The 12867-nt window shown below is 36.7% G+C and overlaps 1 protein-coding gene across 1 annotated transcript; it reads left to right on the plus strand.

Annotated features, from left to right (window-relative positions):
• Positions 1-7567: 7567 nt before the first annotated feature.
• LOC128672274 (uncharacterized protein) lies at positions 7568-12853 on the plus strand. The gene is made up of 5 exons (XM_053749311.1): positions 7568-8602; positions 9143-9255; positions 9611-9819; positions 10119-10248; positions 10716-12853. Exons 1-5 carry the CDS (start codon positions 7678-7680, stop codon positions 11844-11846), a joined length of 2508 nt encoding a protein of 835 aa, XP_053605286.1. The 5' UTR covers positions 7568-7677; the 3' UTR covers positions 11847-12853.
• The last annotated feature ends 14 nt before the right edge of the window (positions 12854-12867 follow it).

Consider the following 12867-nt stretch of genomic DNA (forward strand, 5'->3'; position numbering starts at 1 on the left):
AAATGAACTCTGAATATGAGTAAAAACATTGCTTCGTATTAAACTGAGAACATGCAATACTGAAGCAATCTGAAGCTAGCTAATTCTGCCATAAAAGAAAAAAAAAACAAAAATATGAGCTCCAAAATTTGGTTGAAAAAGATTTATCCATCTCGTAATAGAGTAAATGTGGAATTGAGATCTAATTTTCATAACCGCAAAACGGATATGAAATTAGGCACCAGCCGCGGCTACAGGAGTGTCATAAAGGTGCCATATTAAAGTACTGCTTAGGCGCATAATATTCCAGACGGAACACGGGCCAATCCTTGGCCACGTCCGTCTGTGAAGTAATAAAACCTGTCTAGTTATGGCAGAGATCAACTACGCGAATAGAGCAAGCGTTTAGCGTTAACCGACAGCGACCCGCTTGCGTGATATACTTTCGCATTTTTAATATTAGTGTGGAGATATGTTTCACAGCACAGACAAGCACACATATTTTTTGTAATAACCTGTATTATTTGACCCCCTGCTGGGCAAAGACACATTATTACCAGTATTTAAAAAAAGTATAAGTCCTCAATTATTTACTTAAATAAATTTTGAAAATGTAATTTAGCAATTGTAAAATTAAAAATAAATCAATGTTATCCTTTTAAGAATAAATATATAATTGACAGATTCATGGAGCTCCGAAAAATGTTTATAAGCTTGTAGATGGAACTTGCGTTATCTATTTGTAAATACGTCAAGGCGTACTGTCATAATGTGCATATGTGATGAGCCCGCGACGAACATGTGATATGACTGCCTTTAAATTCTCAGAATCGCACCAAATGCTATATATGGAGACTAGTAACGTTTTAATGCTTTTTGAATAAAAAAATTATTTAAATATCAGATAAGAATCGGAAAGAAGTTATTTTATATGTGTTCAATATGTTTTAATGGCACTCAAGCATGGTGACTTTGTGTAAATTCGTATATTTTTTTAAGAAGACATTTTTTGTGGTTTAAAAACAATAAACGAATCAATTTAATTATAAAATAATTACTCATAACAAATTTAAACGGTCATTTCAACAACTTTATTTATTTATCGATGACTATAACTAAGCGTCATCAAAAATTGGATTGCCTGCGTATCGAATCCATCGCAACCCAAAGCAAAACAGAAATAATCTAATAAATGCACTCTGTGATACATCGGTCATGTTTTTAACGATGGTATAAGTTATAAATAATTAATACGTCACATTTGTCGACTGAAAGCACGCAGATGGAAAATGCCAGCGTAGCTAGTGGGAGACTAGCCGGTGACGCGCATCAGGGACTCAAGGGGCCCTCAGAGTGCCTTGTTAGTGACATTTTACAGTCTCACGTCGAAAATAGGTATAATTACATGGCCAACACTCAATATAGTATAGTATTCATATCATACAATTTAAACGGTTTAGTTATGGTGCGTTCCTAAATCTTTTTCGTTTAAGGCATTGGGGCGTTGGTGACGGTGGCGTTACCTAATCTATACTCTAATAAAACTTTAACAGCTAAAAGTTGTAGTGGGCCCCCGATGTTTTCGTGCCCTGGCCTACATGTAGTTACGTAGCTACGACATTGGGAAATGCACTCGGCAAATTGACTGAAACCGCAGTCGGGAAAGGCTAAATACTGGCTAATGATCTGCGATTGATGTCGCGTCCGAGTGCGTACGTACCTTTTCTGGATAAAGCGAAAAGTTAATTAATTTCGTGTGCCATTTTGCATCGCGCCACATTGCCATTTAAACTCGTTACTTTTTAATTTTCTCCTTTAGTTTGTGTTCCTAGTAAAACTTGAATATTTTTCAGTTTGGTTATTGATTGTACTAAAAGAACTATTACGACATGGTTCCACGCGTTAACCCGCGTCCGAGCTAAGCTACGAATGCAGGAAACATGCCATTACATCTTGTTGTGTGGTCTTGCACACAGCACAGCTAGGCTTGTAAAAAATGCGCCTCGATTAGGTTTTCTTGCATCATTTTGGTTTTAAAGTTTAAAAAATATCTGCTTGTAACAGCACAGCTGCTGTTAAATAGTTCATTTTTGGTAAACTATACTGGATAATATCACAAAATGATTTTTTAAAATGTTTGCAATACAAATGGTCTATGAACGTCATTGATTGACCAGACCGCACGAATACCAATTTGTAACGGAGTTGAACATAATTTGCACACATTGGTGCTAATCAACCCTCGTTAAGCAATTGCCGATTCAGAATTACAATTATTCGTGTTTGTAAATTGAAAATCATATTTTCTGATTATTGGACAAAATTAAATGTCATTACAATAATTACAATTCATAAATATACACTTCAAAAAGTAATTGACAAATCTAAATATAACAAAAATATAACAAAAACAGAAAAATGAGTTTATGATATCCATCTTATTTGTTTATTGGATAGAGAGTTCTATTCAGAAAATCTAACTTTTAACCATATCTTTAGAGGTACAGGATAAAATGTGTCCAAAATTGTACAGATAGAATGGAAAACCTGCAAACTAAATAAAACAAAACTGTACCTTCATTTGTTTCGTTAACAAGACTTTGAATTGTTACGTATTTTTTGTCAATACTTTGCTTAACAGAACTTTTTCCACAATGTAAAACAAAAATACGCTTAAAACATTTTTAAACATACCTACACGCGAAATTAGCTAAGTACTATATTAAAAACTTATGAAAATTCGCTAAATGATACATGTTTATTTGAAAATTTTAGTGAAAATCCTAGAAAAAATTCGGAAGTACCAAATTGTACATTCTAAATGAGAGGTGTTTGAAAACATGCAAATCGCTGAAACAAAGGGACAAAGCCGGACAGGTGTGTGTTCAACTGGCGTGGAGAGGGTTCCATACAATTACATATACAATCGTATGGAATGTTATTAATCTGATTTATTTATAGTTAATACGATTCCGAAGATGGTACTTTATTCAAATATTACAAAATAATAAAATGTGGTAAGATATGGTAAGTTTGAAAACTCTTAAATGAAAATTTTTCAATGAAAGGTTTCTCTCTGTCGGTATATCTTAACAATTTTAATTGAGCAACATAATTCATAAAGTTTAGGTACAACTATGAAATCGTAAACGCGGGTATTTTAAGACTTAGTAGATTATTATTTTCTGTGACAAACAGAAGATTATGTACATACCACATACCTGTGTACCTTGTAAGATGTTCCATATTTTAATTTATTTACGGGACCCTAAACCCGACCAAACTCCTCTTTTCCGCGAGTCGAGTTTGGAACAAAAACTATTAATGTAGAGGCTCTCACAGCCCGTTGGGTTGTCGGTGCGTCCGTTTGATAATTCCGTGTACACTGGGTTTAATCGAATGAATCCGTGCACCCCTACAACCCTCTCGCTTCGGGCGCTATAAAATTGTTCACCCCAATTGTTCGGGGATGAATGGAAGGTGTAATTTTGAACTTTTCTTTGATTAAACAGGCTTCAATTGTGGATTTTTATATATATACAATTTATTTTAGATGTGTTAAGGATTATGCAGTAATATTTCAACGAAAAGGAAATTTAGGGTGAGGTTGGTTATAGTAGTAAACTATAAATGAAATGAAATTTATTTCAGCGATTTATAAAATTACGAAAATATATAAAAGATTTCATTATTTTTAATCTGCGTTTTTAACAAATACTTTAAATAAGTCAGTATCAAACAAAAAAAGAATCACACAAATGCTAATAACATCACATAGTTTTATAATAGCCTAAACTTTTAGTTGCACGTAGTAGCTGCAACACGACGAAACAGGAACAATATTTTGTTAATAATCCGTACTCAAACCAGTCATATTTGTTTAACTGTTTACCATCATAGAATAAAACAATTAAGGCGAGTCGCATCGGGTTGAAATTAAGCCCTGAAGCGGTCCGCTTCCGTGGTAATAAAACACATGCAAAGTTTTTCTTTGCTCGCCGCAGCTGCAAAGTAAAGTGACGACGGAAGACGAGCGTCATCCGTTATCTTTCCATCGCGATCGTCAACTTTTCAGGGATTAGATAAATTCATTGTATATATATTATAGTCAGCACTCGGATCACATTCATAACCTGTTTTGATATACCTTTTGACTACGTACATTATGTACTTTTATATATTATTAGAAAGAAAAAAAAAACATTGTAAGAAACAATAATGGTAAGCCGATCTGGCATGATAGGGACCAACACTGTTCAAATGAGTTTCTTTCGGCATTTCTTCTCAGCAGTGGTCGTTCCGAAATGCCAGTAGTTTGTAGCTTGTGAGAAATAACTATAAATATAAAGATTGACGAGAAAAAATGCCTGTGAAGGTCTAATTTCTGAATAAATGATTTGAATTTGATTTGAATTTGAATTTGTACAATGAATCTACCTATGTTGTACCCATTTTTGGTACTCAATGTGTATACCTACTTACCCAATTATTGTTTATTTTTATACAATTATTTGTTGACAGACTTAAGTTTTCTTGTCTCGTTTCCACACTTTTGTAAAAAATGCTGACATGCTGTAGGAGTAGCTAAAATTTAAGAACGGTACCTTTTAAATATAAATCCGCGACTACTGTCAGTATTAATACGATAAATACAAAAACTATTGGACGGATTTTTACACTGTTTTCCCAATGGATAGTGCGACTTCTAAGGAAGGTTTAGGTGTACAATTTAATATCGTTTTGTTTTACGCGAACATATGTGAGACGGGCCACTAATAATATAAATTTATAAAAAACATTGATTCTTTTATCAGCTATAAAGGAAATTCCTTCGTCCATTTTCGTAGCAAAAGTTACCTACGCAGTTACCTAAAGACATGTATTTATTTATTTATCATCATCTTACTGCTTATATATATTTTAAACTTATAAAAGTGAGTTTACCATGTGGGGCAAAGCTTAATGAAAGTATCCATCAAAACTGTGGCTATTTTGTGCCAGCAGCTACGGAAGCGAAGCAACAGGCTTGATTAAAACACGTGTTTACAGAACGCACGTCCTCAAACGCAATAATACGATCCAACTAGTTAACATCCCAGCGGCTAGCGCTGGCCAACTCCACTTATTTAGATCCGCCGCATATGAGTTTTCATTACGTTTTTCTTTTGATGTTTTAGTTCACAAAACTTAATTGTATTTTAGGATTTTGGAAAATCATACAATCAAGTATAAGAATAAAGTACCTAGAGACGACCGAGCTCTATTCAGTGTTCAATTTTTTTCGCAAGCAGTGTCAGTATGTTGCAGTGGTAATTGCTTCAGATGAAGTAGGTAAAAACATCGTAAGGAAATCTGACATCGTTGTAGTAAACATACGAGATAAAAAAGAAGATTCTTACTGATTACACTTATTCTATGATCACTAATACATAATCTTTAGAGAGCATTTTAAATTTAATTTATAAGTAAAGCATTTGAAGACCAGAAACCCGATTCTCACGCAATAAAGTTCACTTCATCAATTTTCCCCAACTTTTTTCGGTTGTTTTATGCAAATTTGCAAACGAAAATCTTCGATCTATCTATTCATTCGCTCGATCTTTTTGACGTAGATTTTTTGTAAATGCAGAAACAGTAGCAGAACCTTCAGAAAAAAATGAAGAAAACTGATTAAGTGAACTTCCATTGCGTGAGAATCGGTCCCCAGAAATCGTTCGGATCCGTCGACCATACAGCTTTTCACACTTTTTTGCTTTGTTATATTTCTCCGTTCAATCCTAAAAAGAACAGTTTGATATGTAAGCAATTTGTTATATGTCAGGAAAATAAAACTGCATCGAATACCTCAAGTCTGCTTGCAAGACTCCGCGTAACATATAACTCAGCGCATTTTTACGTCTGTAAATTATACTTTTACGATCGAAAATCATTTTTATGTTTTCGGAGGAATTTAATATCACGCTAGCTATGCTCGGCACATTCGCTCTTTTATTGCGCTGTAATTTTATTGTTTTCTCAATTTTTATTAACTATCAACCACCTACTTAGGTTTAGTTATTGCTGATCAATAGTTTTTACTACGCGCATATTGGAATAGGGTATAGTGCCATGAGGGCTTCGTAAGAAGTTAGTGTGGCGGTTGATATGGTTCTAGTGATTCAAACTTTGATTTCTGATAAATAAAAACAGAAGGAAAAAAATCGTTGTGATATCGATAGGACGAACGAAAAATTTTAAATAAACAGTATCAATTTTTATTTGGTAAAATATCCAATTGTATTGTTTATTTACGAGCAAGAAATTCCAGTGTTATACAGTTTGACACAAAGGACTATCAATGACAGCCCTTATACCCTATATGTACAACATTTTTAATTATGGGAAAAGAACTACCTAAGCTGTCTTTCGACATCACTAAAAAGTTAATGTGGTGTGGTTTTGTTACAAAGAGAAACGTTTGTGCAAACTACTTTCTTTGATATAAGTACCTACTCTATATTTTATGAACGTTATGAACACTCATCCTTGGAAAAATCTCAAAGGAGTTTACAGTTCAGCTTGTGGTTAATTTGCTTTTTATTGAAAGAACAAAAGTAAACTCTTGTACAACGCCTGTTTACGCCAGTACCTCAGTAGTTGTTGTTGTTTTTAGGGTTCCGTAATGAACGAACAATCTTCGCCGTATCCAATTTCTTTTTTCTAATCTTTCTTAGCTAAATTCAGTTTTAGTTAGTACTAGAAAGTCATAATTTGTCATGACTTTTGCTTTAATAAAGTTTATTTCTTGAGAGCGTCTTTGGGTGGTTCTTTTGAAGGGTTGATTAAGAAAATTTAATAATTCTTTTACGAAATCCCTCATAACACGTTAAAATTATAAAAAAATAGAATGACATTTAAATCGTAATGAATAAAATCAAATCAATGTAAATAAAGTACAGTGTTAGGTATTTAATCTAATATTTATTAAAATTGTGATTTGTGAGACGGAGGCAGTTATCTGGGTCGATGGACATGAAAGGTGTTTACAGGTCATGGATCACCAGACACGGATTATGGAATTGAACACCTCGTGTAATGTGAGAAGAAAATGAGCAAAGAAAATAATAACAACGTTTGTATTTTTTGTGACTTGCACGCAATTTGACTCGACATGAGATAACGATGTGTACTTAGGTACCATTAGAATCCACACTTTAACCTGCCTGGGTATTACGTAACATACCCTATATATTACCCAGTGGGTAATATAGGCTATGTTACGTAATTATAAAATCAATGTCTCCTACAGACCATCTAGTTAGTCGGTGAGCAAAAATAAAGAAAATGCGACCAAGTTATACCTACCTAGGTATAACTTGGATGTACTTCTTCACGAAGGACCATATAGACAGACAATTGATGCTACGTTTAATATCGATATTTATAATTTGTATGTCTTGCCCATGGAATCAGTTGGTACTCCGTACGTAGTACCAACTAATGACATGTCAGCATGGATTTAGTAAGTTCTTCATACGGAGTACCTACTAATTCCATGTATGTCAGTCAGTGGTTATGTGTTTCTTAGCAACCGTCGTTAGATAAAGTAAACAACCTGCTGTATTTTGTCAAAATCGTATTAAAAGTAGATTATTTATTTTATATTTTGTTTAAACTTCTACAGTTTTAGTCAGTTGCTGTAAAAAATCACGTAGCAAGATGGATGAAAGTAATACTATAGGATATGCCCCACACCCGGATTGCCTAAAAGAGGTAGTTGCGTGCCAATGCGAATTAGGTCGGGAGAAGCTCCTGACGGCTCCGCCTTACAAGCGTGTGTGCTCTCCCCCGGCTGACGACGCCACGTCCCGGTACTCCACGGCTCCGTGTGCCCGGGACCTCGAGCAGTACAAGTGCCCCATCAGCCACATCCTCGTCACGTTCAAGTCCCCCCTCCACCCCGACCAAGTGTTCAACAAAGTCTTCCCTGCGAATACGCCAGTTAAATTTGTCAAACGTAAACTAGCCAGACTGCTCTCCGTGTCAAACAACAACCTGCTCCTAACAAAAAACAGAACCATATTGAAGGACACTAGCCTCCTCTCCGACCTGAAGACTGATGCCCTAGGCAACTTAATCGTCGATGTGTTCACTAAAGACTCCGAAGACTTCGCTCTATCCTCTATTCCGAAGGAGTCATACGTCCATGAACTTTTACACGCCGTCATACCAAAGAAAAAGACAATGCCTTTTATAGCCATTAAATTTAGAGTACTCAATCAAAACGAAACGTTCACTCGCTCTTACCATTCTATAATGAAAGTCCACGAGATAAAAAAGAATTTGGCGGGAGTTTTCCTAACGGACCCTGATAACTTGGTGATGGTGAGAGGAGATCACACGCTTAAAGATCGGATGGCTTTATTGGATTTGGATTACAATAAGTATGGCATTGTGGAAGTGGAATTGATGACGAAGAACAACGAAGTCCTGAACTTGGACAAGCTTTACAAAGAAATAGCTGTGAATGATGTTTTAACAGTTACGGTGCCGTTCGGCCGTACATGCAAACAAATCAATGTAGAAATATTTTCTGAACCAATGAAAAAGCCTTATCTTGGAGGATATAGAAATGTTCACACAGGTATCTATATAAAAAACATTTCTTGATATCCACAACATGGAACAAACAAATCGAAGTTTCTGCAGGATACTGCATTTACGGACTATGTATCTACACGCATTCAGTAGGAAATTTTGATACATAAATGTACACTTAAATTCAATATATTATAAGTAAATCGTTCAGTTAATTGCTCATCAACTTACACTAAATCATTGACAATTTACTGTATTTCCACGTCTGGGGACAATACAACGTTATGTATTTGAGATACAGTTGACTGTATCTATGTACGTGTTGGAGGGTTCATCCGAACATATTAATCAATTTATTACACGTTTTAGAGTAGTAAAGTAAACACGTATTAAGACTATCAAACACTTGTTTGTTTGCAACAACTTATTGCACGAATGTAAGTACACAAATAAAATTAATACTAGACACAGTATATTGTACAATGGCGGACTTATCCCATGTAGGAATCTCTTACAGTGAACCGGATACTTTATTAGCAAGCGAAATGTGAAACAGACCCAATAATATCGTGTTTTCTCATTGCAGGGACTGAGTACCATCATGCTTACACGCAGACACCACAGAAGCCCGAAAAACTACCCCCTGAAAAGAAAACGTGTAGAGACACCCAAACGGCTGAAGAGAAAGAAAAACTTTACGTAAGTAGTTTTCAGTATTTACCTTATTTTTGATTATTGATTTTTTTGCAGATACCTCAGTTAAATGTAGACAAAATCGTGCTTGTTTTATCGATATACAGAAGAATAAATGATGAGAGAAGCACAGGAATGATAATGCGTGTGTTTGTCACTTTAGAGTAAGACTCCTCCATAACCTCCCGTGGATGTCGTATGGGACGATTAAGGGATAACTAGCCTTGACAGTCGATATGTAACATAAGGCAACCAAAGAGCCAATTAAAATCAAAACAAACCAAAAAGGGACTGTTTACACCGAGCTGGAGGCCCACTGAAAAATCACAGCCAAATCTTCGACCTTATTTTTCTTTTTTAGGACACATGCTACAGCCAATCAACGCAGATGGAGACAGTTCACGCGTATATTCCTAGCGTGACGGACAAGATCGTGGTGCCGCAGCCCTACGAGACCTATGAAGAGATGATCATCCGCCTCAACCACAACCACTACGCCACCGTCATCCAGCGAGCTCTCAGACACCACCAGTTTCGACAGAAAGTCGCTAGATGGCTTGCGGAATGCAGGTATTTTAGAAACAAATATTTTTAGACTATTATCGGCTGTCGGCATCCCTATTTGTCAGATCATTATTGGCACGCATATAATGCTTTACGACATCAAGCCAGCATTTCATGGGTTTGCCCCTTCCGCCATGGCCAGGCGGAAGAAAGCGCGTGTTCCTCACTCTGCTTTCATTATAGATTTCACTATTCAATTTAAAAATCTGAAAGAATACCGTCTAGTTACTTTTTACTATTAGATACATTGACGACGTAACTGCTACTGCATTGACGATGTGACTGCTATATTTTTGTGTTTCTAGAGAACGAATAGAAAGAATGAAGGAAGAAGAACGTTTGGAGCGAGAGGCAATGGATCGACGCCTGCGCAAGGACCTCGTGACCAAAACATATCCCAGGACGCGTGAGGACTTCGATCAGCTATATGCAATGGTGATCCATTTCTGCCTTATGTATCAGCTTTATTTCTTTGCGTGTTCAAAACAGGTCACAAGATTCTTATATCGTTCAGTTCTGTTAGTAGCAGTTCTAATCGGAGAAAAATATCCGTGTCTTCTCAAAAAAGCTTTACTTGGAATCTGGGTCAAAACGTTGGCTCATTGACACGTGATCAAAACATTCTCTCTTTCGCGCCCGTGTTATTATCAATGTTACTCTATAGCAACTGATGTAGGTATTTGTTAATGCTGGTCAAACTGGATGATGAAAATATATATTTATTTGTGTACACAATTTTGCACTGCAAATATAAAGCTTACAAATAACAAAATAAGTACAAAGGCACTACTAATTTATATAAAAATTCCAGTAGAATCGCATAGCCCATTAGAGTTCATATTATTATATATTTTTGTATGCAAACTTCCAGTAGAATATATTTTTTTTGTATTTTTTTGCAGGTTGATCGCTGGAAGCACGCAGAAATTGCTAGGATTTCCCAATTACACGCCAAAGGTCCAAAAATTGCAGAATTCACATTACTACTCGATAAAGAAGTGGAACTACTTCGCTGTATCGAATCTTACAGAGTAAAGGTGAAAGAGGACAGCCAAAAGATAAAAGAACAGAAGTTCCTAGAAGAAATTTCCAAGCCGGTCGCTTGGTACGGAAGAGATGGCAAAATAGTGCAAATGGAAACTATTGAAATACAGAAAGCAAAAAAACTGAAAGAGCTTTATTATACTTTTATTCGTGAAGACTTGGAGGTAAAAGAACGCATAGAGCTTCTGGTGGACATGAAGTTCGCTTTGCAAGAGTTCCGACATTATTTGGCAGAGGAAATAATAACACTATTGGATAGAGAATGTGACCTCCTCGTTCGCAGGTGCAACGACCATCAGCTTGAGTTCCTCAGGCGCAGGACCGCCGCCAGCGTGCTCCAATTTATCAAGAATTCCGAACTCAATTCTGGCGTTACAAAATGCAAAGACATCAGGGACTACAGAAAAATGGAGGACAGTCGACTTTACTTCTGCGAGCTATGTCATCAGGTGAAGCTGTATACGGAATTCCCTATAAACGCCAGAATGAGTGGTTTCTTTATTTGCACGTCGTGTTCGTGGAAGGATGTGACGGAACGCTTATGGATCGACATGGCCCCGTATAGATTCATACTCCGCGCGGTGCAGCGGGACGAACGACGTCGCAAGTGCTGGGGTTCTCTCGCCTTCGTTCTTCGGGACAGGGATGTTTTCTTCATAGTGGAGAAGCTGTGGCACGCTCACTCTGCGATAAGCGAATGCAACGACCTGACCGAGCTGAGACTGTGTCGCTGGCACGTACACGAAGATTGGTCGCCTTGGAACTGTTTCCTGGTGACGGTGCAGGAGATGAAAGCGCACTTGAAACTGGAAGTACCAGAAGACGTGTACGATGAAGAGTTGGTGCAGAAGGTAGCGAATAAGCACAAGCTGGCGAAGGCCAACTTCGAGCAACTGCTGGCCGTGAACAAGAACTACACGGAGACGGGCGAGTGGCAGGGCGTGCGTGCGCCCGCACTCGCCAGGGTAGACGGCGTCCCGCCTATATAATGTGTTTTTAAAACGTTTTAATTTTGTACATTTACGGAATCATGGTTAGAATTGTTATAGCGTATGCTTTTCCGTTGTTTGTTAGTTATGTAATATTTATTTCGGATATGTAGGCGGTAGGATAGTTGCACATTTGTGGCAGACCAAAATATTGATAATTCTGATTTCTGTTTAGTTTATAACTAACAAAAAATGTTGAAGCTACTACCCTAAATGTACATACATCAAGCGACGCAGTCATCTGTTTTTTAAACAGAATTTACAAAAATCGATCACTTAGAATGGACTGGCAAATGATGCTTCTAGAGTCCACGCCACGAAACAAGTACCGCAGACGCGACGCTACAGTAGCTGATAGTTATTGATAGTTCCAAATCTTGCCGCATTTTTTTGTCGAATCGGCTCGACACTATCAGGGACTAGTTTGGCGAACTTCGTGGATTCGGCACACATTGCTGGTTTTGCATTGCGGTAAATAAAAACACTCATACACACTACGCAATGTTCATGCATTCGCGATGACAACTGCGAGTTTAAGATGTAGATACGAGTGTAGCCGGCAGAACTCTATAAACGCTAGCAATACACTGCCGGCAAAGTCAGTCCAATGCGTACGCGTGTCAATTTATTGTAAATTGACACGCGTACGCATTGGACTGACATAGTTTTTAGCCGCATTGTTCAACAGAATTTTCTAGCCGATAGTGTATTTCTAGAACTAGATTTTCTGAACCTTATATGAGCTTGAAACTTAGTATGCTAGTTGTGGTAACTCTAAACGCGTAAGTGAAGTTACACGTTGTTATTATTTATGTAATTACATTGCCAGTCCTAGTAAAAGCACGCTTGTAATCATATTTGACAGTTATTGTTTCAAAAGACAACGTTTTGTTACGTAGAAATAAATCACTTTGAAATAAAATATATGCTGTAATATTTCCCTTTAGGTGTACTGAATTGTGCAAACATCCAAACAAAGAAAAATAAATAGCTTCATAACAAGGCTACCTTGGTAATATTT

This window comes from Plodia interpunctella, chromosome 9 (genome assembly GCF_027563975.2).
Source record: "Plodia interpunctella isolate USDA-ARS_2022_Savannah chromosome 9, ilPloInte3.2, whole genome shotgun sequence".
In the NCBI taxonomy this organism is placed as follows: domain Eukaryota; kingdom Metazoa; phylum Arthropoda; class Insecta; order Lepidoptera; family Pyralidae; genus Plodia; species Plodia interpunctella.

Bases quoted from the DNA above. Each gene is read 5' to 3' on its own strand.
- LOC128672274 (XM_053749311.1), top strand. From the start codon at position 7,678: ATGGATGAAAGTAATACTATAGGATATGCCCCACACCCGGATTGCCTA. The intron at 8,603-9,142 runs GTATCTATATAA...TTCTCATTGCAG, and splicing joins ATATAGAAATGTTCACACAG to GGACTGAGTACCATCATGCT. The intron at 9,256-9,610 runs GTAAGTAGTTTT...TTTCTTTTTTAG, and splicing joins AAGAGAAAGAAAAACTTTAC to GACACATGCTACAGCCAATC.